Source organism: Octodon degus, unplaced genomic scaffold (genome assembly GCF_000260255.1).
Source record: "Octodon degus isolate 3935 unplaced genomic scaffold, OctDeg1.0 scaffold00173, whole genome shotgun sequence".
NCBI classification, from domain to species: Eukaryota; Metazoa; Chordata; class Mammalia; order Rodentia; family Octodontidae; genus Octodon; species Octodon degus.
Window position 1 is genome coordinate 4,630,799 of NW_004524749.1, and position 27,974 is coordinate 4,658,772.

The following is a 27,974-nucleotide window of genomic DNA, read 5'->3' on the forward strand; positions in this document are numbered from 1 at the left end:
CTGCATTATTCTGTTAGTGCACGGGAGATCAATAAATATGGGGAAAATCCACCCCAGCTCTTCACTTTCCCAGCCGATTCTAGTAGGTCTGAGACGGATCATGCTACTGTGATGTGTACGCCATGGCGAAGGCAGGCAGGTGGTGCATAGACACCATTCAAACTTGGCCTATTCAATCCCAACTCCTCTAACGCTCCATTCATGCATAGCAAAACACCATCTGGTCCTATTTTGCCTCCAGCAATCACAGCTGACCAAAAACGATAATAACAGCTGTTGCAAAACAAAAGCCAAACAAAGGGGGCGGGAGGGGGGGAGGTTAGATTGAAGTCCAGTACTGAAAAATGCTCCATGAAGTGAGAAATGGGAAAGAAACCATTCAGATGTCTAAAGCCCACTGAATGGACACAGCAGAGGACTCCTACTTAAACTTGAGATATTAATCCATCTGTCTAGCAAGCCTTCAAACCTCCGTCAGGTGGTAATATATTGCAGAAATTATGCTGCACGAAGGCATTTAAGCTTTTGTTCCTTGAGTTGGGAACCAATGACCCCATGTCAGCTAAAAATGAAAATCCTTATGTTCTTTCATCCTATGGCAGTACAGGTTAATGCCAAGAGAGAGAAGGAGGGAGGGAGAGAGAGAGAGAGAGAGAGAGAGAGAGAGAGAGAGAGAGAGAGTTAGTTTAGCCCGAAGAGTAAGACTGTCCCCATGGCCGGAGAAGAGACAAGGTGTATGTGTGCGATGGGTGTTGTGGTGGGGGGGTCATTACTGTCTGTGTACTACTTGAGAGGTCTGTAGCTTTCAGACACCACATTTCTCATGCCTGCTTTTCACTGCCCTGATTTATTTCTGACCTGTAACAACAGCAACAACAACAAAAAACCACCTTAAGTCTCTGAAATAGAAACCAGTCACATGTGTAAATTAAAATACAAGCTGATTCAAAATTTGCTTTTGCGAATTCTGGAAAAAAAAATCAGTAACAAGGTTGGAGGATTCTTTTCATGATTCAAACCTTCTGACATTTTAGATACATAAATTTTGCCTGGTGATTAATTTTTTTAAACTGTCATAATTAAACTACCTTTTTTTTGGTTTTTTTGCTTGCAATTGACCGTCAGTGGCTTAGCAACATTTAATCAAATGTGATAAAACCTAAGATTTATAAAATCATTTAATAGATGTTACAACACCTGCCTCTAACTGCAAACAGTTGAAAACAGACTTCACTTGCAATTAAGTCTTATCACTAGTGACATTTTTTTTTCCAAGCAATACTTCATGGGTTTTCAAAATGACAATTACAGAACTAATACACAATTACTGTCACATGTAGTTTGGCAATTAATTTTGAAGACATTTGTCTAAAGGTTTCACAACAGAATATAAAATGGTTCTTATTGTTATGTAATGTTAGTTTCAATTCACAGAAAATCTTTTACCATCAACCCTGCCTCTGATGGGTCTGATGGGAGCCGAGTAGTTCTTTGTGAAATACAATCGCTCCTTGTAGATGTGATTAGGCATCTTTCTAAGACTGTTTGAACACTGATACCTGTCAACTAATGCATCTTATGAAAAGCTTCAATTTAGACATAAATTTTTCTACAGCAAGAAATCTATAAATTTATAATTAGAAGCTCTTGCTGTTCAATATTTGTACATAATACAGAGTATGAGAGGATTATGAAATATTGAAAGCTGAATTCATTATTCATAACCCACAACATACAGTAAATATTCTTTGAAATATGCCAACTTGGAGGAATCCATATTCTATTATTTTTGAATGTCTTGCACACTGTAGCTATGGACAGCATCATGCACACCCTCATTCTTTCCAGATTAGGATTCTGGTCAGGGTTGACACTTGCTGTTTTTAATTTTCATTTTATCATAAGCAGTTTAAGACTGTTGCCAGTGGTAATTTGCAATTTTTATCAAGACCTCTTCATTATAGCTTCTGACAGGACAGATGCTGTAATTAATCATGCAAGACAACTGGGGATAGTGGTCACACCGCTCGCAAAGAGACGCCACCATAGAGCAAAAAAAAAAGGGGGGGGGGAATGGGCACGAAATAATAATTTTGGCTTTCAAATTAGCATTCACCATCCATTTTAATAGCAATAAGAGCACAATGCCAGGTAGTTTTAGATCCACATGAAAGATGACTGATCCCATAAAAGATTTTTTTCTGTATATTTACCTTGTTCTTGAATCCGAAAAGAAGTCAATTATGACAATACATAACTTACGCTCATACGTATTTAAGGGCATGTGCAATCCACACAATCAGTGCGTTGGCCAATGAGAATGGACGATGACGCTCAGGCTGGCACGAAACTTGGTGCATGTTGTGTTTCCCCATCATACACGTATTCAAGGAACCAAAAATGAAATTTGACATATCATTTTATTTGAAAAGTGAACAGTTTCCTTGTTGTTGCATCAAAATACAGACCACAGATTTTACTGAAATGTGTTTATTCTATAGCAAGATAAAAGCATTTTGTTTTAGTTAAGCAAAATACAAACAACTTAATTGCTGCTATCATAACTCATAAAAAAGTATAAAACAGCATAAAAACACAATAAGCAACGTAGCAATGAATGGTTTATGTCACCAGTGTTTACGTTAAAGCCTCATTTAGGAAAACTTTACAACACATGATATGAAAACTTACAACTTTGAAAGAAAATATTTACATTGATTATTCAGATGTAGTGTGCCTTTTAAATATTCTACTGGTATTACATCATAATAAAAACTCTTGCTTTTTCTTTTTAAATCTTAACTTTCGTAATAATTGTTTTCATTTAAGTGCATTTCCCTTTTAAAAATACAGTGTTTTATTTCTCGAAACTTGTCACTCAAAACACAGAATATAGTATTCACATTTCTTGTCTTCTAATTGGAATGGATATAATGGGCTAATGGGTCAATAGATATTGTTACAACATATATTGTGGTTTGATTTGGAGAGTTCATGGATAGAAAATGGAAATGAGTCGATAATTGAATTTAATCACTTGCTTCATTTTTCTGGAGAGATTTAGGAAAAAAATAAGAGCTTTGGCAAAAGTCTGTGATTTACATTACTTTTTTCATGACAAAAAAATGCCATCAACTATTCACATCATACAAACGCTTGTATGAAACTGGATCTTCATATTTCAGGTAGTTACAACTGTGCTTTTTATTATTGTAGGGCTCTGGAAGTTCAAATAGCCTGGAAGTGCGGTATACTCACTTCTTTCTGGAGAAATAAGGCCATTTTCTATGACTCAGAGAGGCCAGTTTATAGTCATCAGTATGTCCCAGGATTCATTACATGGTTTGATTCACATATTGTAGGTATAGCCTGAATAAATAAAAAGGCATCACATAAAAGAGCACAGCTTTTCTTGTTTAAAAACAAAGTGATTTATAGTCAGCTAAAAGATGTTACCCAGCTATACGGTAGTTCTTATTGCCTATCTAATAGACACTTGAGAGGACCGTTTGATCTGTTATACATTTCTGCATAACCAACACCAACTTATAAGCTTCAGCCCTGAACGCTGTCCCCTCCATATGCCGCTCTCCTCGGTGCACGCAAATCCACCTGCCACATGCGTCTTCAGAAAATACTGACCTGTGATAACACTTGAGTCTGTGTCGGAGACTGGATCTGTGATTGGTGCTGCTGGGAGGTGGGCTGTGGGCTCCCAATGGTGGGGATGGGGGACGTAATCTGGGAAGCGGCGGGGGAGTGCTGCCGGGGAGAGGGCTGAGACGGGTGCTGCATGTGCTGAAGTTGCTGCAGCTGGATGTGTTGCTGCAGCTGCTGCTGTAGCTGCTGTTGGTTGATTTGCTGCTGGAGATGCTGCTGCTGCTGCTGTTGCAGGTGCTGCTGCATGTGGTGCTGAAAATGCTGCTGCTGCATCTGCTGCTGGATTTGCTGATGCATTTGGTGCTGCTGGAGTTGCTGCTGCTGCATCTGTTGCATTTGTTGTTGCTGCTGCTGCTGTTGTTGCTGCTGCTGCTGCTGTTGCTGCAGCTGCATGTGATGCTGCTGGCTTTGCACCGAAGGGCTCACTTGGGTGGAGGCTGCTGAACCCACCATGGTGGTTCCCATGGAGCTGATCAGTGGAGCCCCAATGTTCGAGGGCATGTTGGCAGCAATGGTGACAGATGTGACGATCTGGTTCATGGGGAGTCTCATGGTCAAGGGTTTGGGAGCAATTGACCTAGGGAGGGACTGAGGGAGAGTCTGAGGTGAGGCTGGTACTGTTCTGTGTTGAGATAGCGGAGTGTTGAGAAGAAGGGAAGATGTCAGATTGGTAGACGCCAGAGTCTGCTGAACAGAACGAATGGTCTGCGCTTCTGCTGATTCAGCTGCAGCCTACATGTGGGGGGAGAAAAGTCCAGCACATTACAATACACAAGCATTTTATTTTATTTTATTTTCTAAGCATTTTAAATATTATGGGGCCAGGGAAATGGCTCAGTGGAATAAGCGCTTCCCTGGCAAGCACAAGGGCCTGAGTTCAATCCCTGGTTCCATCAGAAAAAAAAGAAAAGAAAAATAAGGAGGTTAAATATTATGAATTACTATATATTAACTTAACCATATGGTTATCACTGTTCATGCCTCCCATTTCAACCCACGCTGTCATGTGACTGGTTGGCTATTCCCAGAGGTAGAGTCAAATTCTTTGCTTCTTTAAGTCTAAGCCAGTCTACACCTTTTCTCTGGTCATGAGAATGGGCTAACAGTGACACTGTCCTGGTTTCAAGCTGAGGCTTCAAAAAACCTTGCACCCTTCCTCTCACTGTTTCGGAGCTTACAGACACCATGTGCATACGTACAGAGGCACAGCTCAAAAGCCTCACTCAAGCGCCAGCCCACTGCTAGGTGACCTCCTGCAAGGTCGCTGAATTAGCCCAGCCACCACTGCAACAATGTGCAAGCCAACCCCAGACCTAACAGGAAGGTGAGATTTAGAAGAATCTGTAAATAATGGGGCTTTGTGGCTGGTTGTTGCACAGCAATACTGGGGCAAAGCATAACTGACACACATATTGATAAGCAATAACTTTCTAGGATTTATGTCCATACTAACTGTACTGAAAGACTACAGAGTAACAGACTGCCTGTGTTCAAACCCAGCTCTACTACTTTTTATTTTAAAGCAGTGCTAGGGGTTGAACCTAGAGCCTTTCTCATGTTGAGCAAGAGCTCTATTGCTGAACTATACCCCCAACTCCAGGTCTACTACCTAACAACTCTGTGACTTTGGGTGGTTGATCAATCCATCCATTCCTCAACTTTCTTATCACATGGAGTTATATACCATGGACCCTGTGCAGTGGTTATGAGAATTAAACTAACTAATGTGTTAAGCATTTAGAATAGTGCCTCTCCCTCTGGTAGCACTTAGTAAATGTTATCTATTTTCACTAATTACTATTGCCACATGAAAACCACCACTATTGGAATACTTCAAATCTCTTGTTTCCATAATTATTTATAACAGTGTTTCCTTAAATATAAGCAAAACATAATTGGATTTCTCAGAGAGACTAAACTGAAGTACTGTACTTTGCAACTTTATAAAACTTTCAGGTTCACCAACTATTTTTGAAGATCTCCAGAATCTAACAAAGGGATCACAGATAAAGGGAGAATGTTCAGCCCCCATGTAGCTGAATAACCTATTACACAATACAGGCCAGATCTCAGGCTCCACATGGAGAGAAACTACTTGTTCCAGTTTGTGCTAAAAATGCATAATTATTTCTCCCAAAATAAATTCTTTTACCAATGCAACAATGATTGGAATACTTTTTCTTAAAGACTATTTTTTCCTCTTATTTTTCACAAAATTAGGGTTTTCAAAAAGGAAAGTAACAAGGGGGGGGCACCTTAAAGGTATCAAATGCCCCGCATATCATGAATGATCTCAAGTGTTTACTTTTTGACTTCTGTGACTTAAGTTTACGAGATCCAGGAAAGGAATTGTGAAATCAACTTATAGACAGAGTCACTCAACTTAAGAAAATCCATCTCTGGGAGCTTCTACTCAAACTCATATTGTCAGCGAAAAGCACCGTCCCTCTACAGGCATCTCTCCTTGATCCAAAAGCCTGCTATGACTATGTGCAGGGTCCCACTCTAAAGTCTTACGGTGAAAAGGTGGCTGTACATACCCCAAAAATTACCTTAAAAAGGTTATTAGATAACACATCAAGTAGAATACTCAGTTCTGTACATATAAACACATGCATAACATATACTCTGATCACTGACCTAGTGTTATAGAAGAAACCACAAGATAAACCTGTATTTGGGTCCCTAGATAATGGAATAACTATACCTTTAAGGGGCCACCCAAGCAGTGAATGGAGATGGGTGGGTGATTGTAGAATTGCTTCTACCTACCAGCTTTACTCTCTCATGGTTGAACGGTAAACACGTATTAATGAGTTACTTTGAAGACTGAAAGTGATAGTCCAGGAACATTTCAAGGGCATCTACACATCGAGGCCTAAGTCAAATGGAACTGTGAAGCAACTCTGTTATTTCTAACACTGAGACTGAATCTTGCTTCCTAGAACTTTACCACTTGGGTGAGCATTCTCTCTAGGGTGACAGAGATCAAACTTAGCTTCCTTTACATAGTGGCCCTTATATTTGAGGACTAAGAGCATATGCCCCCAAATCCTTGTCTCCACTACTCTTTTGATTTTCCTAATAGGATTTGATTTTCAGTTCTCACCAGCATGGAAGCAATGCTCTGGAGAGCCTTTAATTGATCACCATCTCTTAAACTGTGGGGTCCAAAACAGAGCCGACTCTTCACAAGTGGCCTAATTAGCACCCTGTACAATTACATGCTGCCTCCTATGAGATCCTTATATTAACAGCTATTTCATACTCTGAGTTCAGGTTGAAATTATTCTAAGCCTAAATTATTCTATTAGGGCTCAAGGAATACTTCAAATTTCTCAACATAAATTTGGGAACCGTGCAAATAGCACACACTAAAATATATATATATATATATATATATATTTTTTTTTTTTTGATTTATTCTTTTAAAATTCTGTCTTGTTGATTTCTTTTAATGGTTATTAAAGTCCATTTATAAATATATTTGAATCCTGATTCTAAATTCTATAATTTAGATCTTTTTATTTCTTGGGCTTGATGAGGCCAATTATGGTTGGTACTTCTTTTTGAGGTAGTAGTTGGGAGCTTAAATTCATGTACGGTCAATTATTCATGCTCGAAGGTAGAGATTCACTTATCTCTGCTTCTGGATAAATAAATGAACAAATGATCCAGGCAAGAAGTACATGCGAACTGTTTATTCCCTGCACTCCATCTAATTAACCACCTCTACCTCAATTCTTAGCATCTGTTGCCCACACGATCTGTTTTCTGCCCATGTGCAAATCTACAAACAGAATCAGTACATCTTCCAATATCTGTGTCTTCCAGAGTCTCCAAAAAGGTTTTGCTATTAACCTGATAAATGTTTTATCTTTGTAATGAAGCAGGAAGTGTTCTGGGAGGACCTGTGTTGATCTGAATCTGTGCGGCTGCCAGTGGAAGATCTCAGTATAAAGAAGAAACAACTTGGGGGAAGATGAAAATACGAAAGCACAGCCATTCAACTGGCATTGAGATCTTATGCTATCCATGAGACAACAGTAACGGCAAAGAAATAGTTATTTCTTCCCAGAAGAACTATGTCAATAGAGCAAACACATTAGCTCAGATGACACTACTCGAAGCCTAAATTCTAGGAAAGTGAAAGACAATGTTAATTAAATGTTAAAATAATATAAAAGATTGGGCCGGTGTGTGAAGCTTATAGAAAGCTTGCTTAGCATGCATGAGGCCTTCTGTTCAATTCCCACTACTGCGAATAAAGAAATAACAATCACATAATAGCTACACTCCTTTTGGATGTAGCTCATAATCATCTAAAGTAGCGTTTGCTTTGGGATATTAGTGTATTTTAGAATACATCAGGTTCCATTGTACAGTCTATGTATAATACATATTCTTTTTGTCTTAGTACTTGGAGCATCATTTTATTTTAAATAATCATGAGGTTTATTTATTCATATGATGTGGAACAGTTTGGTCAAAAAGGCACCATTGCCTATTATGTTAATGTGACCACTCGAGAATTTATGATATGCTGTCCAAAAATGCCTGACAAACAACCCTCCCAGCTTTATAGAGAGGAAATGAACAGAGATTCCAATACCTGACAAAAAGAAAATACAAAAGGCTATGTAAAATTTATCTATACAGGTATATATGCGTAAATATCAGCGAGTCTTTCAGTAGCAATTTAGGTTGAGCACGTAACAGAACTGCTCTTGTTCCTGTCATCCTTCAGGTCATCTCTAATGGAAATAAGTGACTGAGTTATGCAAGATGCTTTTTCATCAGCTCTCACGAAGCTGCATGCATGTTTGCAACACTTAAGGGGCTGCTTTCCATGGTGTGTGCAGATTTACCTTAGAAACAAGGCTGGCCCTGTACGCAGCCAAGGCCTTCAGGTATTCTTTTTTGGCAGCTTCAGTTTTCCTCTTATATACCTAGGAAAAGACCACGATTTAGTACTACATTTCACCTCTAAATTCGAAGCTATAAGACAACTGCTGTGCAAATTAGCCCACATAGACACAACTTACCTAAAAAGTTAGCCTTCTTGGCTTTGATTTTTTTCAAATGTTTTACACACACACACACACACACACAGACACACACACACACACACACTTACATGTAGTAAAAAGAAACAAATCCTGCCATTCATACCAGAGCACACACAGTTTGGGAATTTACTCTCGTGAATGAGAAGAAGATCTCAGATGGCTATAGATTCCTGAAAGTCACAGCTGAAGGGTTCATGCTCCTGTCTTATTTATAAGGCAGCAAGGGTAACCGCTGGTGTAAATGGCTTAGAAAAAGTAATGACTTCTTTCTCTCACATATATTTTTAAGCTGTACCAAAAGGAAGGATTAAAAGCAGACAATGGCAAGCAGGGTGCACAAACTGAAGAAGCAATGATGGGAGCCTTTCTTTAACAGAAAAAAAGAGGGGGAAAAGGAGTTGGAAAATAATTTTTCAAAATGGGAAATTTCTTTAGTGCAGGATCAAGGAGTTATATAAATAAATCCCAGTACATTATTGAACTTCCTTTTCTTAAATGGCCTGAGGACTGAGTATAAAAATTTAGTGTAACAGTTTGCCAGTGCCTTATAATTCCATTTTGGAGACAGAAAGTAAGGCAAACCAACACAGGAATGTTCAATGGCTGCACTGTTTAACAGGACAGCAAGATGGAGCTGGTGACTGGTAAAGAAAAATCAAGGGTCTGCGCTCTTCACACCTGAAACAATTATTCTATTTTATTACTCATAGGGATCTGTTCTTCTATGGCTATGGAAAACTTAACTCCTATGAATGGTAAGTGGACTCTTATGCAAGGAGCAAGGGGAGGACCAGCCCCCAAGGAACCCATTCTTTCCTCTACTTATGCGGAGGAGTTGTAAGGGGCCGAGGAGGAGAGTAGGCCCCTAAGGAAGTATCTCCCACCAGCATGGCTAATTTCTGAATACCTCTCATGCTGTCTAGCTCTAAAATCAACTTGCAATAAAATTTCAAATGTCCAGTGACAATAACGAGACACGCAGAGACAGCTTCAAAGTTTGGAAACCCACTAGGATAGCACAAGGGTTCAGAAAGATGATCAAGGAAAAGGCAAGCAGGATGGACTTAATCCCTTTGTAGCATCCTTTTTGAACAAAGGGGAAAAAAAATTCCACATTATTTAAAGTGAAAAAGATTATCATCAAAAGTTTATGCTTGCAGGGACTGCCTGAATTTCTTCCAAGCCCCCTGTGAACGGATTCTGAACATGCGCCCTTCTACTGGCCAAGAAATCAATATAACCAGAGAGCTGTTTGGATTTGTGTGTGTGTGTGTGTGTGTGTGTGTGTGTGTGTGTGTGTGTGTGTGTTAAGGCCATAGCTCTGAAAGGCTTTCAGAAGAAGAAGCAATCATATTAAAGAAATTCATGAACTTGAAAGATAGAAGAAATACTCTTGTAACTTAATATACAGCCACAGTACATGCTTGCCTCACCTGCTTTTGCTCTTCCCCAAGGCTATCCCACATGGACGCTACAATTTTTGAGACCTCTCCAAAGGTCGCATTGGGGTTTTGACCCTTGATTGCAGCCTGTGTGTCTCTGAAAAATAGGGCATATGCTGATACAGGCTTCTGAGGCTCATTGGGATCTTTCTTTTTCTTTTTCTTTGGAGTCTTGGGCTTCTTGCCAGAATCTGGAGCCGCTCTTTTCTCTCCAATGGCCTGAAAAGCAGGAAGAAAATTCACTGCCTAGAATGTACTTGCAAAGAATATAGCAAGACTTACTCAGACCCACAATTGTTCTTTGAAGGTTTTGTTAAGCATCATCAACAGATGAATCACCACCAAAAATGGGGGAGGGGCAGATTTGCTTTGAGTTAACTGGACAGCAGAGATTAGCATTTAGAACATTGATTAATGAGACCCAGAAGTATCTTCAATACATTCACAACATATGCTCTAAATAGCAATTATGAGTAATGAAAAACAGAACACTCAGTACCAGGCAACGCTATATATAATGCTACGCTGCACATGCACACATAAAATATCTTACATTTTCAGAGGTTTCAGAAGTAAAACCTCATCATACTCAGGATGTTGACCATATTCACATATTTTAAATGAGGTCCCTTGCCACGGTTACATGTCATGTGTATGACTGGTCTGCATGGATTTTTTAAGGCTGTTTTTTTTTTTTTTTATTTTGCCAGAATATTATTTTGCTAATGAGTCTCTGGAAACGCAAACAGAAATTAGCTATAATTGCTACACTTGCACAATAAAGGAAAGGTCATCTTTATTTTCTAAAATAACAGCAACTTTCTAAAAGACAGGATAACAAGAATGTAAAAATGTCAAAATCACTTTAACTAGAAACAGAAAAGAAATTGATACTCCCCATAAAATTAAAAACTTGTAAATGAGCAACAGCTGATACTTAAAATCAACCACACTGGCAAGACTAATTTTCTGATTTATTTATCACATTACTACATATGGGTAGTAACCTTCCCACAAGAAAATGGCTATAGAGACCCACATATATTCACAACATGAGCTCTGAAGTCCAATATATCTACACTGCAAAATGATAGGGGTACAGAACTGCAAATTTATATACTATTAAGCCCCGTATACTCCTAAAATCATCCAATAACGCCATTGAACATGTTATACTTATCAGAGAGGCCAATGGAAAGTCTTATTAACATGGATATGGATCTCCAGATTACATGGATCTATACTGAAGGTAACTTTGCAGTTAATTTCATCAAGAATCTCAAAGAATTTGACAAAAACTGTTTTAAAAGCCTGTCTTAGGTAAGATCAACAGAGACAGATTCAAGTTACTAACAGATTGGCTTTTAATGGCCTCTACCCCAACCCAAACATTCGTAGACTATGGTTACTTTCTGAATGAGGGCCACTGGAAACTTAATCCAATTACTAAAGTTCTTAGAGAGGAAACTGTTAAAACAATTCTCTCCAAGGGCTCTGAGGCTCTGGGTGTCCTGATGGATGGACACTGGCTGGGTGATAACACCATCCACGCTTACTACAAGGTTAACCAGCATCAGATGGTTTTAAGGCCTCCCTCACCTCTTCTCCAAAATGCCATTTTTCATAATTTACACAATTTTTTTTTTTTTTTTTGCCCCCAATTATGTATTTGGTATAGGTTCTCACTACAAAGATCAGACTCATAGTGATCCTCCTGTTTTCAGCCTTCCCAGCGCTAGGATTATAGGTGTGTGCCACCACGCCCAGGTCTGAGGCCTGCTCAGCTCACCCTGGGTCTGGGCCAGCATGGCATGTGATGCCGGGGATTGAGCTCCAGTCCCTGTGCTTGCCTAAGCAGGAGCTTAGTCCATTGAGCTATCTCGCCGGCCCTCCACAATTGTTCAGTAATTCTCTGCAGACTATAGTCTTTTTGTTAAAAATCTTGATTTTCAGATTTTTTCTAAAGTCTTTATTTATTTGGTGCAGGGTCTTGCTAGGCAGCTCAGACTCATAGTGATGCTCCTCCCTCAGCCTCCCCAGCACTGGGATTACAGACGTGTGCAACCATGCCTGGTTTCAGTAGTCTGCAGGGCGCACCCGGGGTTTAGTCTGGGGCTGGCACAGCATGCAATACCAAGGATGGAACCCAGGTCTTTGCATTTACCAGGCAAGTGCTTAGACTACCAAGCTATCTCCCCTGCTCCCAAAATCTTAACATTCTAAGGTCTTAGAAAGAATGAAGGGCTGGCCTGATAGCTCAGTGGACTAAAGAGCCTGCTTAGGCAGAGTGCTGTGGCTGGGATTTGATCCCTGATGTGCCATACTGGCCTTGCCATCAGGCCACGTGGAGACGGCGCTTGAGACTGGGCATGGTGGCACATGCCTGTAATCCCAGCATTTGGGAGGCTGTAAATAGGAGAATCACTACGAGTCCAATCTATGTAGTAAGACCCTGAACACCCTGTAGACCCTTCCCTAAATATAGGGGGAAAAAAGAGAGAGTGAACTATGAATTTGAGCTAGCAAGGGAATCAGATACCTTTTAGTTAAAGCTTTAATTGATCCAAGTTTTACTTAAATGAAAATGATACATTAATAACAATAAAAAACCATGCATTTGTCTACTTGGATCAAACGAATATATTCTTTTTTTTCTTTTTTTTTCAGAACCGGGGATCGTACTCAGGCCCTTGCATTTGCCAGAGAAGTGCTTATTCCACTGAGCCATCTCCCCAGCCCCAACTATATTCTTTTCCTGCCTGAAAATCTGGCACTCTTAGTGCCAACACTATTCTAACCTCTCTCCTGACCAATGGCCATTTCCAGTTCAGCTTTTTCCAGATCAGACGAGTTCAATTTCATTCTCTGCAGAGCAGTACTCAAACCCTGACAGCCTTTGATGCCTCTCTTAAGAAACTATGACTTGTCTTAGTCATCGTTACTTTTTAAGAATGAACCAGAAATCCAAATAGTGACGCAGGATTAATTCTCTTAAAGAACTACTTAAGAATTCTCTTAAAGAAACTCAAAAGATACACAATCAATGACCATTTTAATCTTTCTCAGCCAAGTTGCCTTTATTTATTTATTTTTTTTTCCTTATTCATGTTATCCAATTTTTAATATTCATTATGAATAGCAAAAGCGATTACAATTAAGTATACCAATAGGGACCCAAATTACCATTTAAAAATTATTTCAATCCCTAATTTAAGAAAGACAGATTCAGAACAGTAGCTCTTTCTTGGACATTACTCTAAATATAAGTCACCAAAGGGAGGGATAAGTTGTACATTTCCATCACATGGGGCCTGATACAGTAAACTCATGCTTTCAGCTCATAATCAGCCAGCTGTAGGGCAGGAAGGATGGTGGAAGTGCCTAGTGAGGGAAAGTTGCTCTGGCAGAAAGAATGCAGAGAGGAGACCTGAAGTGAGACAAATGCTTCCATGTCACTCCTCCAGGGACCCATCTCTTCCAACCAGACTCTACTTCCTAACAGCACATCAGCTAAAGCACTTCCATGATACAGTCATGAGGCTTCTGGTGGGATATCGGACCTGGGCTAGGACTGGGCCCAAGTTGCCTTTAAAAGGTGACAAAATAGATCCATCCTCCCACAAAACCTAGACCTGCCCTTAAAAACGGTGCAATCTGGGGGGTCACATAGGTGGCTAGGCAAGGGCTTTCTGGATGTGACAGTCTCAGTTTGGTACAGAGCTATGTCTGACCAGTGGACAGGGGAATGGAGTGAGAGGACCCCACATGAATGCATAGTGGCTAGCTGCGTTTTTTGTCCTTTGAGTTTCCTCAACTGTTGTTTCTCACTTTATCACACCGAGGTCCCTGTGATGGCACATTACCAATTCTGCATTTACCAACCCCGTGTCCAATGGGGGTGCTAGTTTGTTTCTAACAAGACGAAACCCTCCATCTTGAAATCACTTTGGCTTCTGCAACACTCACTACTCTAACCTCCCTCCTCTTCCTGCTCACTGTCAATCTTCTCCAGTTCCTTTTCTTCCATTTGCTACTTAAAAACAAATGGTACTAAGAGTTCTGGCCTTTGCTTGTTTCTTACACTAAGAAATCCAATTATTTTCATAGCTATGTGCCAAAGGCCCACAAATCTGTGGTTCTAGCTCTAATGAACTGAGCTGTAGACTCAACACGTAAGTACCAGAAATTCAAACATAACATGTCAAACATCATTCTTCACAGGGTAGTGAAGGTGGGGAGCAATTATAACTTCTTGGCTTGATTCTCTCATTTACTGATGTCCATACTGGCTTTCAGACTAAAATCCAGTTCATCTCCTCTTCAAATTCCAGTGAATGCAGCACTTCTTCCTGTTAAATGTCTCATTAATGTGGTACATCTGCCCCTTCCTTCCTTGGATGTAAGAAGACATAAAAGAGTCTCCTAATCGATTTCCTGTTCTCTGATCCTTCCCTTTAGAATATATCCTATAAATAGCCAAAATTATCTTTCTAAAGCATCAATCTGCTTACACCACTCCTCTGTGCAAATAATTAGTCAGCCCTCAACTACCAACAGTAGAAAGGCCACCACATTGAAACCATGTCTTTCTCCTATTGCTTTCCTCCTTGCATCACCCTTCACAGCACCCATAAATTGACATGTACTTCACCACTCCTCACTGATCCCACTACCAGAATGCTGGCCTCTTTCTTCTGCCTCACAAACTTTTATGCACCCTTTTAGACCTAATTCAAAACACAAGCCTCCTTAATAAAGTCTTCCTCCAATCACTCTTACAAGCAGAATCAATTATAATCTCAGCACATCAGATATATCAATTATACCACTAATCTCATCGGGAGGTAGTTTTAGACATTGCTATTCATCCCCGGTAGAGAGACCCTTAAGCAGTAATTCTCTTATAAGACTTTATACCACTGGACCAAGTAGAACACCAACGGCAGAACAAGTGTACAACAGAGAGTTAATAAAATAATGGATAATGTGTCATGTATTGCAAACATGTACTAATAAAACTTTTAAAATGTCATGAATAATTGTGCTCTTTTAAAATATTGTTTTCATTAAAATTATTCATTCTGGGGAAATCAGAAAAGTCATGATTATAATCTATGTAAATTTTCAAATGTTTTTCTCAAGACAGACATAAAGTGATCAGAATTTATGCAATGACAGAACACTGTCAAGGGACATAGTGGTCAAATGTGGCAGCAGTTCAGCCAACAAACTGCAGAAAACTTGCTCCTTTGACACTGATTTAGAACACAGTAGTTCTAAGTCTAGACACTCTTGAAGGTCTAGAAATTCTGGAGATTTTTAGAGGAAAGAAGCACAGATCTTCCTTTCTGCAGATTAGGAAAATTAAGGACACAAAAGTGACCTGATTTGTTACTTCCAACGTCTTAGAACTCATACAAATCAAATCTTCCAGTTTTCAGTTTAATCCTGTTTTCACTGATGATAAACCAAGGCCAAAAAAGAAAAAAAAAGTCATTTCATGAAAAGTATATTTCAGTGCCACTCAAAGTCCATGAAGAAAAGGAAGGTAACACCATGAATGAAGCCCACCACCCAGAGCAAGGCTGATCACAGTTCTCTGCAAACTCAGCTCTAACTTACTCTGTTGGCTTCATCAGCATCTTCTTCATTGATGGAGCTTGAAGGGGAGGGAGTAGCTGATTTGCTCGCTGGAGGAGAAGGAGAAGTGTGCGGTATACTGGCACCACCCAAGTTCAACCCCAGCTGGGCACTGAGCTGAGACTGGTTGATGGTGGTGAGCTGGGCCGGTGCCATGATCCCAGAGCGAGCAGCATCGGTCATGTGGACGATGGACCTCATGATCAAGGAGGGATCCTGGCGGTACTGGGAGACTTGTGTGTGGCTCTGATCCTGGGAAGGCAACAGCAAGGGGAGAAAGGATTTCAGTTTTCCCAAATAACAACAAACTTGATAGTTCAAGGTCAGCAGCTCCTTAGATAGGTTCAACCTGTTGCGGTGTTCACAGATCCTACCTATTACAGGATGGTGGTCTCTGAATCTATTAAACAGAGGACACATGCCAGGAAGCTCAAAGATCAGAAGCACAAAACCCAGTATCTAGCCCAGGCTGTTTTAGAATAGAACTATCCTTGGGTGATTTAAAAAATAAAAAGAAAACTTAAAAACCTTGCTCCTCATTGAGAAAATCAGTGGCAGGAAAAGGTCTAAAGCAGAGGCCCACCCTTCCCCGCTCAACAACTGGCCAGCATCCTTTGCTCATACTGTGCCAGCTCCACTGTCCTCTCTCCAGCTCTGGGACAGGAGTCAGTCCTTTATGGTATTTTTCTAGGAACGCACACAATGGGCAGGCAGAGCATGGGCCTGCTGTCACTGAGCAACATTCATTTGCTTTAGGACACCTTTGTGTAGCACCCTCCATGGCTGCGTAGAGGGTCACTACAATTCTGAATCACACTGTCAACTGCCTCTGATTCAGTCTTTGTGTGTGTGTGTGTGTGTGTGTGTGTGTGTGTGTGTGGCCAGCTCAGCCCACCAGGGGGCGGGGCTGGCTGGCATGTGGTGCTGGGGGATTGAACCGCGGTCCCTGTGGCTTTGCTAAGCTTGTTCTAAGTAGGTGCTTTAGACCATTGAGCCATCTCACCAGCCCCTGATTCAGTCTTTTGAAGCGGACATCTTCTCTTTCACTTAAATCTACTTTGTTTACTCTTGCTCAATCCCACTAATGACCCAATGTACTAATGGATTTTCAAAGCTATGTAAGAACAAAAAGGTAGAGATCATCAGAATTAGTTTTCTCTGTAAATTATTTCTGTGACTTTGAAAGTAGCCTTCTCTGGGTTTTGGGTGATCATACAAAAGGATCTAGGATTACTGATATCTCTTCTCTCTTTTCTTTTTTAAATTCTAAACAATGAAAATATGAAGACACTGTTTTCAAATGCCTTCCTTTAAGATTCATCATTTAGAGAGTCTTTGATTTTATTGAAGCCATATTCTCTCGACTTCCAGTGACCCCAAATCTAATTTTATATACAAGCCTATCAATTCTTAACTATCGCTTTTGAGTCTTTCTGAGAAGCATTATTTTTGCTCTTTAAGGAAACAAAATGAATTGTAAATAACAAAATTGGAGCACTTGATTTCTTAACATTAAGTATACAAATGCCACTAAGTAAGAAGCTGCATCAAAGGAAGCTAATTGAATAAATTACAGTCTACTCACACTACTGAGTGTTATAAAATTTTTAAAAATAATGAATTGGATTGATTTTCCAATCTTGGCTCTACAAACATTTTGGCTGGGGAAGTTTCTGTTGCAGGGCTTCTCCTGTGCTTCAGAGGCACTTGGGACGCACCCCAGCCTCACCCACTTGAGGCTGCTGACACCCCCTCCCACCACCACCATGTCAGTCATGATCATAAGAAATGACTCCATGTTGGCCTTTGGGGATGAACAATCACTCCCAGTGAAGAAGCTCCAATATACAGGAAGAGCCATGATTTAGTAAGTACAAGGAGAAGTTACAAAATGATTGCGAGGTACAGCTCCTTTTAAAGAACATGTATCTACACTATTAATGGTGGCCACATGTAAGGAGTGGGATTACAGGAATGGGGAGAGGACAGTCTTAACTTTTATCCATCTAACATCACATATGTTTTGGGTAACTGTGACTGAAATACAAAACTAAAACTAAAACATTGGAATCAGGAAAAACTAAACAGAAGATTTAATGTTGAATGTACGCACATCCCATTTTCTTAATAATTTTAGTATTAGTACTTGAGAATATTGCAAAAAAAACTGTCACTCTTCTGTTTAATGACAACATTCTCTTCTTTTGTTCCTAAAATATTGCATGGCATTGGCAGGCCACCCTCTTTGGGTTTTTGTCATCAAAGCGTTAATATATGAATAGTTTGTCCTCTTATTTTTGATTGGCATTCTACCCTAAAACATGCCCATTTCTCTTAGAAAGTCTGAGCTGCCTGCCCACTCTCTTGTGCTCTTCTGAAATTGAACCACCATTCATCTAAGTCACCGCTGCCTTCTAATGATGGGCAATTAAGCTAGCAACCTTAAATGATCTTAAGTTTACCCATCATGTACATGATCTAGGATGCTTTTTACATCTTAAAGTTTATTGAAATGTGGGTTTTTAAAATATCAACAAGCAAACTACAGAGTATACTGGTAGTTTAGGCAGCTCTCTCAACTGAGGGGTTACTTTGCTCTTTGTGCGCCAGTCCCTGTGAAAATCAGACAAGGTGGATGCTTGCTGTCTGACAGCTACAGCATGCAGAGAGCCATTTCCTCCTGGCTTCCCCAGTCTTCCTGCATTCCACCTGGCACGACACCTGCATTACGGACCTGGTGGCTCAAGAGCTCCTGTTCATGGAGCACCACAGGCCACTGTTCTAGAAAGGTCATCCTCATTACATTGCACTACAAAAAGATGAGGTTCTCCTGTCGGTGGGGACAACATGGAAACCACTCCTGGAGAATCATGATGGTGGGGCTGAGGACCGGCCAAAGCTCAGGTCTAAAACCCTGCCAGCCCATCCCTGACTCCCACAGTGCAGTCCACTGAGGACTGTAGAGTATGTTCAGGCAACTCTGCCTCACATAATCAGCACACCAAAATGTGCCAGCATTTGCCATGGCCCAGTTACCCGATAATAACTTCCGAGATGGAAGGATTATAAAATAAGTAGATTAATGGTGAAAGTGTCTCTTTAGAAATTCAAGCTCCTTTAGGGCACCAATTATTAACAACTGCTTAGGGGAACTTGATATCCAATAGCTCTAATTACTTCCCCTTTAAAAAAGCCCTTAACTTTTAAAAGATATTTTCTTTGATCTTACTACTAGAGAAAGATGCCAATTCATTTTTAATGAGTTTAAATGAGTGTTTACTATGTGCCTCACAGGCAAGACCAATACACCAACGCCCCTATCTTTGAAACCAAGGAAATTACCATGAGATTCTTTTAAATATAATTCCAAACAAAATTTAAAATAGAGCAACAGATTTACTATAACATTCAGGCCAAAATAATTTATGTAAATGTCTCCAAAATAACTGACAGCTTTTCTCCATAGTAACAACACAAGAAGGAAATCCAAAACCATGAAGCCAGTTTCCTAAAATTTAGTGTGTTTTGGTCAGTATTGTCTCTCAGTTACCAAAATTACACCTTGAAACATTTACCAATTATCACTTCAAGACAAAGGACCTGGTAGTTTACAAGAAAGTGCCACTATTGCACCCAAATCATAAGATTTGGAGGATGGAGGCTTTCTTAACTTTTGTGTGTGTGTGGTGCCAAGGGCTGGACCAAGAACCTCTTGCATACTATGCAAGTTCCCTATCAATAAGCCAGCTCTGCAATTTTATGTGTACTGTTCGCTTCTGTCTTTTCCTAAATTGTTCAGCAGGTCAGGAAAACCCATTCTCTCCTTTTTAATTGTCTCATGCTGTCTTCTGGTATTAGACAAGAATTTTTCAACTTCAACACTATTGGCATTTTTATCTGGAAAATTCTGCTGGGGAGGGGCATTCTGTACTTCCTAGAATATTTTCTCTAAATGCCAGCAGCTTCACCTCACCCACCAGGCTGTGACAACCAAAATATCTCCAGGCAATGGAGAACGTCTAAATATCTCTTGTTGAAAACCAATGTGCTAGACAAATAGTATGGAAATCATGTACTTGCTGATGGGGAATGTCCAAAGCCTATGTTCTGTCCATAAAAACAGAGAGCATGCAGGTAAATAAGATTCAAACACTGACAAGCATCACCAAGGAAATAAGTAGGCTATACAAAAAAGCAAAGATCTATTGGATGAAGAGGATGGTGCATTTGATTAGGGTGGTAGTTCTCTGTGAGATGGTGACATCTACATGTAGTAGTACAGGGTTGAGCAAGAGCCAGCCACTAAGCCAGGGAGAAGCATGTGTCAAACAGAGGGAGCAGCACACACACAGATAGGCAAGAGTATGCGGGCTGGAGAAATGGAGGGGAGCCGGGAGAGCTGGAAGAGGGCTGGGCAAGGGGAGGAGTGAAATGTGACAGGACTGGGAAGATCATGTAAGATGGAAAAAAAAGATGCTTCTCCACAGGGGGGAGCCCTATAGGTATAAAGGAAGGTGGAAGCTACTAAGCGAGGAAAGAGGGCAGAGCACCCTAAGCACAGGCACACGTGTGACACGGCCTACCACAGGTAAGGAAGTGAGAGGTGCATGACACTGGGCCAGGAAAAGGAAGGCTGGATGCCACAGGTCTTGGAATCTGTTGTAGGATGTCTAGATCATGTTTGCAATATAGGAGGATGCCACTGATGTGTAAAGGCATGGTGTCTATCTGTTGTGGTGATTCATTCCAATAAATATTAGCCAACCATTCCTCATGAGCAACTCCTCTATATGTTGATTTTAAATATACATGTATATACTAATGCATCAATCTAGGTTTTGAAGAGAGCCCAAGGATAAATTTTAGCTATCCTGGCTCCTCATTCAGAATGAGTGGGCTGTGGTGCTCCTGCGAACAACAACGTACTGCACCTATAACTCATGCCTCTAGCCCCAATAAGCCCTAGGTGAGGGTCTGTGAAGTCTGACTCAAGGTAGGGAGCACTGTAGCCTGCTCCTCTTTCCACCTGATGAAAGGGGCTCTTTGTTTTTTTGCTGTATTCAAACAGGAAGCCGATGAATGGATAATTCCAGTTTCAGTCTCTCATTTTCTTAAACTGCCTACAGCTCAGTATCGTATTATTGAACATTAACATCTGCTTGAACTGGTAAAATTAGACAATTTCATATGAAAAAGTAAACCTTAGGTCACAAATATAAAAGAAAAACTAGAATCCTCCATGACCACTGAACACAAAATAAATACCAACAGAAGAAAGTTTAACCATTATGGTTACTGTTCATACTAGAATCTGCCTAAAGCTCTGAGCTGAAGCACTGGTTTGTTTCATTTAAAAAGAACAAATAAGAGATGTGAAAATGCATTAGCCCCAAACAGAGACTTTTCCCATGACTTGATCAAGACTGGAAGAAAACTGAAAGTTGTAAGACTTCCTTACTGTGTAAATCACTATGTCTGTAAGTCCTATGAAGATATGTGTTTACAGAGGAGGACAATGCAGTGTACTTTTATTTTTCAGAGCCAATAATACCCAACCTTGCAATTTTAAATCTTTTGAAGCCATTCTTTTATTCATCTCGGTGCTTCACACAGGGAAGCACACTATGCTTGCTCTAACATTGGAGGGGTGGAGGGTTTGTTAATTTTGCAAGTGTGAGAAACACTTTCAAACTGATATTTCTACTTTAAATATTATACAATATGAGCCTGTTTTACCTGTACTTACTCACTACAGTGGTGCTTCTTTTTATCTGGATTTCATCATAAAGGATTTTTAAAATCTAATATGCAAATATGTTTAATGTACCTTCTACCCACACTTCCAAATAAATAGTAACAATCCAAAATCAGGTTTTCATAATAGAGGATGACATTCAATTAAGAAGCAAATAATCCAAATATGTTAGACAGTGTGACTAAATATATTTTTACTGGCCTAGATTTTAATCAATGTTTCTTGAGAAATGGAGTAATTAAACTATTAGCTATAATAAAATTACTTTGTATCAATAAATATCACAGTGACTACAAATATGAAATTCAGGCCAGTAATTTTATGCTCAATCATTTAGTTATGCCCTATAGAAATGTTAAAATTTTATTTTCAAATTAATGACAATCAATCAAATAGTTATGTTAGCTGCTATATTTCTCACCCCATTGGCCCTAAAACAAATACAGTTAGGGCAAGTGCATCCAGGTGATAATTTTAGCTCTATACAACACCAACTTTATATTCATCAAAATATATTCATTGCAATTGATAATTTTTACATAATAACTATTCTCAGACTTATGATCAAACACACATGCACATGAAACTTCTATGAAAAAAGCATTGACTAAAATTAATTCTCTTAGCAAAATAAAAATGTCAAGAGTTTATTAGCGACACTTAACGGTATGTTATTCATGTAATGCTAACTCCTTTGCTTTCTGAAAGTGTCGACTTCATGCTGCTTTATCAGTCCTAACCTAAAATTTTTAAACATTCCTCCTTCACAGCTATTTATGCCTTATGCTCCATTTCTTTCCGTTTCATTTTGCAGTCATGATATGTTCTTAATAAACAATAAATATTGTTCCATTGTCCTTTCATTCGCTCATGGACTGAACAAATGAAATACACATTGAGGGCCCAGTGTAAGCAAGCTCTGCCACTGTGTAGGTGCAAAGATGACAACAAACCGCTAAAGTGACAGGTGATGCTCTGGCCTCCTAGAGCTTCCATCCCGAGAGCCTGATGAGGAAGGAACAGGTGGCCAAGAAGTGAAGGTGTCACTGCACAGGACAACAAGTCCTGTGCCTAAAAGGAACTGGCTACTTGACCTAAAGGGTAACTTTTATCCTTCTCGAAGCTACTTGAGCCATCTCAACTTACTTGGGCATCTGCATGACGTTACATGGTGTCTGTACAGTCACTGAATTGCTATTAAATGCTGGCAATAGTGAACGATAGATGACACATACTAAGAAAAAGACAAAAAACTAAACTATAGCAGAAATTTCCAACAATACTTTACTATAAATCTTGTAAGCCACAAAATTAGTCATGTAACACACAAGACTAGTCATGTATTCAATAGTTAATTGAGTTTAGTAGAAGTCTGGAACACACTCCTGCTTTAACCAAAGACCCTGAATTTAACCCTAACACCAACATTCACAGATCAAGATCAGTGTATTCACAGGCCAATCAAAACTAAAGAACTTTTATTTTAAGCTCTGTATGGTACAAAGCTCTCTGCTCTACAAAGGAAGGCAGCAGTACAGGTGTCCACGGCCTAGGCACTTTGGCCAGACAATGAAAGTATGTATTGTGATAAGCAAGAAAATATTACATAAAAGTATAATTAGTTTCTCATTAAGAAAAGCATACAGCCCTTAGTAGGTGCTCAGTAAATACTTGTTTGAGGGCTGGTCAAATAGGTCAGTCAATTAAAACACCTGCTCGGGCTGGGGTCCAATCCTCAGGCCTGCAAGGCAGGCCCCACACATGGGGCACGCTGAGATGGCAATTGAGACTGAGTGTGGTGGTACATGCCTGTAATCCCAGCTCTTGAGAGGCTGTAAACAGATGGATCACTACGAGTCTGATCTAGTAGTGAGACCCTGAACACCCATGTAGACCCTTCCCTAAAATACAAAAAATAAAAAATAAATAAAAATTTTAAAAAGTATCTGTTTGGGGTTCACATGGCTTCAATTTTATAATTTCAACTTTCTTTCTTTCTTTATTTTTTTACAATGATAACTCATGATATTTTATTTTATTTTTTCCCATAATTTTATTGAGAAACAAAAAGCAATGAGACAGTTTCAAGCCAAATTGGTAGGACAGTTTCAATAATTAACACATTGGGGGGCTTGGCCTTAGCTCAGTTGTTTAAGAGGCTGCCTCCACAAAGCTGTCAGCCTCAGGTTGCTGTACTTCGATCCCCACAACACACCAGCCAGCCAAACCACCCCTTAGGGCATTTAGAGAAAAAAAAAAAAAAAAACTTATAGGGGCTGGAGAGATGGCTCAGTGGTCTAAAGCACCTACTTAGAACAAGCTTGGCAAAGCATCAGGGACCGCGGTTCAATCCCTCAGCACCACATGCCAGCCAGTCCCGCCCCCTGGTGGGCTGAGCTGGCCACACACACACACCTCTCTCTCTCTCTCTCTCTCTCTCTCTCTCTCTCTCTCAAATAAATAAAAAAAAAATAACACATTGCATACATTCTTCCTAGTGGTTAATTGCTGTATAAGATGCGGACATGATATCCTATATACAAACACTATTAGAACAAATCCCTCTATTCATTAAGAGAATGTAACTATATATCTATCCTAACCGTTTTGAATACACAGATACATAATGGACATTCATCTGTATCCCCTTTTTTTGTTTAGTTCTGTTATTTGAATATTATAAGTGTGTTAACTCAGCAAAATATTCTAAAAGAGTCCAGCAGCCCATAATAGTATTGGGTCTTCTGCTTGACTTGCAATGTCGGAAACTGTTGACCTGAGTCCCCTACAGCTCAACATAACAGCATGGCTTTACTTCTTATACTGCGTTTTTATACTTTTCTGCTGGATGGTTAAGACCAAGATAAAGCAAGACCTATGCAACAAGAGTTGTAGCTTTTGGGTCTGATAAGGTCAGTGAAATCCCCTCAGGATTTATCCTGAGATCCTGTACCTCAGATAATTTCGACTTTCTATAGGTAGTTCCTTTATCACTTAATGTGAGCTGCTTGCTTTTGGAAGTTGTTCTTTTAATACGATTTTTCTTTCCTCCTCTCCTCCCCTCCCCTCCCCTCCCTCCCTCTCTCTCCTTCTTTCTTTCTAATGTATCTAGTACAGGGTCTACAGGGTCTCACTACACAGATTGGACTTGTAGTGATCCTTCCTGTTTTTCAGCCTCCCAAGAGCTGAGATTACAGGTGCGCACCACCATGCCCAGTCTCAATCACTGTCTCAGCAAGCCCTGGGGAGGAGGGGCCCACACAGCATGCCCGGGATCGAACCCCGGCCCCTGCGTCTGCGTAAGCAGGCGTTTTAATCCACTGAGCTATCTAGCCGACCCTTAATACTGTTAATTTACAATAAAAATATTTTTGACAGTAACTTGACCAAAAAGAAACATGATTAAGGTAATGGTTCAATTTGTCTGAGAACTGTTAGTTCCCCCAATGAGTAAATGGTAATCATCCTGTGGAATTTAGCTGTACAGCTTTTATTGACAATGGCAATGAACATGTTCATAATAATAATATGGGCTTGTTTTAATAGAACGTTCCACACATTAAACACATTAATGACCCATGAAATAACTGTTTTATCTGTAACACATTAAGCAACATTGCTAAAAACAATGTATTAATTGAAAGTCTGCCATTTTTCTGAATGTAAGACTTTTTAAGTAAAAGATGGCATGAAAGTCATTTTGCAAAGACAAATTTAATTCAACTTCAAAATCAGAGCCATGCTAAACAATCTGATGCAAAATAAAACTTGTAAAATAATCTTCATAATCTTAGATGCATTATTTTGATAAATTTCCATTGTTCTTATCAAATATGATCTCTGTCTGGATTTTGACTTACAGGTGTTATATTTTAAGAAGTTATTATTTTTTTCTCTGCATAAGCATCTTCCATGGTATTTTTTACCCTTTATTTCACAGGAACACACTTCCATATTCCTATATAGTTCCCTTACTTCCATTTCTTTCAATTTTCCAACACAATATTTGGTATTACTACAGCACCAGTGTAGCATTTTCTATAAATATGTATTATCACAATTAAATCCAAAGTAACATCAAACAGAAAAATGTCGGTTCCCTAAACATGAAATATAATGTGTAAAGAAAATGGGCGTGAATTATCAGTGTGTTTTATAAATTCTCTTTGGGGGCATATAAAATATCAGACTAGAAACAATTATTGCACTGTCTGTTTCTTAGATATCAAAGAGAATTTTGAAATTCATCAAAGCTAACCTTCTGTTATGTACAACAGGCTAAGCTGAAAAGAATGTTAACAAGTTCAATTTTCATTCAATCAGCACTACTGCTCTCTGAAATGTTTCATTGCAGGAAAGAAATAAAAATAATCTATATGGTAATTATGAGGATGAATCCCCCAGTAACTTTCAGCTACATGAAAGGTCAGTTCTATTCAAGATATTTTATCAGTCCCTTGCACATACTCCTGTCCTGTCATTTTAAATCTGAACAGCATTTTATTTTCCCATTTACAGCTACCTGCAGAATTAAGTACTTAAGCCAAATAAGAAAAAAAAAAAAAAAAAAAAAAAAGAAATGTTGAATGCTGGCAAAGGCTATAATAGCATAGAGATAAATCGTTCATCTGCTCTCTCTCAACCCTCTAGGGCTGCAGATTTTTCTTCTCCTGGTGCACTGTGGGTATTCAAAACTTGTTCAACATGATTTCATTTCATTTCAGGCACTGCCTGAGAAAACTAAATTACAGAATCAATCATACAGAAGGTCAGAGTGAGACTTCATTACAAGTATTGCATGCTTGCATGAATATCTTTCATTTATGACTGACCCAATATGTCACAATAGCTGTCTAGTAAAAATAATCCACTTTCTGAAATTGATGTACTACTGATGTCAATGCTACTCAGCGGGCTGGGCAGATTATAGAGAGGTGTTAAAAAAAAAAAGAAGCCTTTGGAGCACATATTGTAGATTTTTAGAATTGCAATCCTTTATAGATTAAAATAATTTCCAGATGATCATCTGAACTGACAACAATGCTTAGAGGTAACAAATTTTTAGGCAAGATCTACTGTTGATTTTGACTTGCCAACCACATCCTGATTTAAAACACAGTACGTATACACAACAAGCAAATCAAGGTTGTTCTTTGAAGCCACAATGCATCGACTTTCAGTTTTTGAGCAATTCGCTTTTGAATACTAGGGCATTATTTGCATATTTTGAAATGTGAATGCTAATCATTGGGCTCTTTTTAATCCCCCCTTTTTTTTGTTCCGGCTTTCTGTTTTTAAATATAATGGCATAAATTTAAGGAAGATAAACATGTTGTGCTTGTTGCCAACAATAATGCACCTAATCAGTAATGTGACAAACTGTCACTCTTTTTAAAGGAAAACCGATGAAGCTCTGAAGAAAAGCCGGTTCAATACAATATAAACAAGCTGGCTTTCTTCTTCTATGATAGTCTTAATTCCCCACAGCAATCCTTAACAGACAGACATATTCATTTGGATAATAAAACTTCCTTCCCACTTGCATAAGGCATGAAATATCAACGAGCCCTAGGAAGCTGAATTGTGATACGTAAGTATTATTTATTATTTTTGTGGTGACCTTCCTAAGGGAAATCTCCAAGGAGGCTTCTGTGGTGTATTATGATGTAGCCAGCCTATTCTGCACCCCGAGGGAGATGTACAAGAACCTTGACATAACCTATTTTTAACCATGCCTCTGGCGATTCTGAATTCAAGTTTATAGGTGGACATGTCAGGTGGTCCATAGAAGAAAGCCAACGACACACTGTATTCATCATAATTCTGTCCTAGTACATTTTATTTTTTTCAAACATTTGTGATTTAAAATCCCATGACATTTCTTCAAGGTGAAATTCTACTAGAATTTTCAGCAAGATTAGTTTGTTTCAAGTCAAAATAAATAGCATTCAGGTGCAGAAAAACTTCAAAAAGGCACCAACAAATGTGATGAGATCCAAGGAAATGCCATGACCACAGCCTGCACTTAGCTGAAGTACCTATACTTTTAAAAATCAATGAAATAATTCAACTGCTTTAGTGATTAGCCATACATTACGAAGGAAGCATTAAAAATTGAGTCCTCTCTCCCAATGCCAGGCCGAGAAAGCATTGTTCTTTAAGTGTATGTGAATATCATAATTATTTTATGATTCCATCTTTAGTTCTTTCCAATATAGTAAATTCAATTGACCATGAAATGAAATTTCATAGTCAAAATGCCTCCTTTACACTTTTTTTATAGCAGCAATAACAGTTTTATAGCTTTAAGGCAAGGCAATTCATCAGATGTTTAATTTAAAGGCAGATTTTTATATTATTAATAAATATTTACCAATTTAATAAAGTACACATTTTAGCATACATTAT

General features: G+C 39.2%; 1 protein-coding gene across 3 annotated transcripts in view; it reads right to left on the reverse strand.

Moving 5' to 3' along the window:
• Positions 1 to 2,408: 2,408 nt before the first annotated feature.
• The window catches only part of Tox3 (TOX high mobility group box family member 3), a 109,275-nt gene continuing 83,709 nt past the window's right edge, over positions 2,409 to 27,974 (reverse strand). For 2 of the 3 annotated variants that reach the window (XM_023703539.1, XM_004643398.3), the window contains exons 4-7: positions 15,794 to 16,063; positions 10,163 to 10,390; positions 8,529 to 8,609; positions 2,409 to 4,392 (exon numbers count right to left, since the gene is read on the reverse strand). In XM_023703539.1, the coding sequence (XP_023559307.1) occupies positions 3,628 to 4,392; positions 8,529 to 8,609; positions 10,163 to 10,390; positions 15,794 to 16,063 (1,344 nt within the window). In that variant the 3' untranslated portion in view covers positions 2,409 to 3,627. The remainder of the gene's footprint in view (positions 4,393 to 8,528; positions 8,610 to 10,162; positions 10,391 to 15,793; positions 16,064 to 27,974) is intronic. The other variant, XM_012517396.2, reaches the window with a different exon arrangement.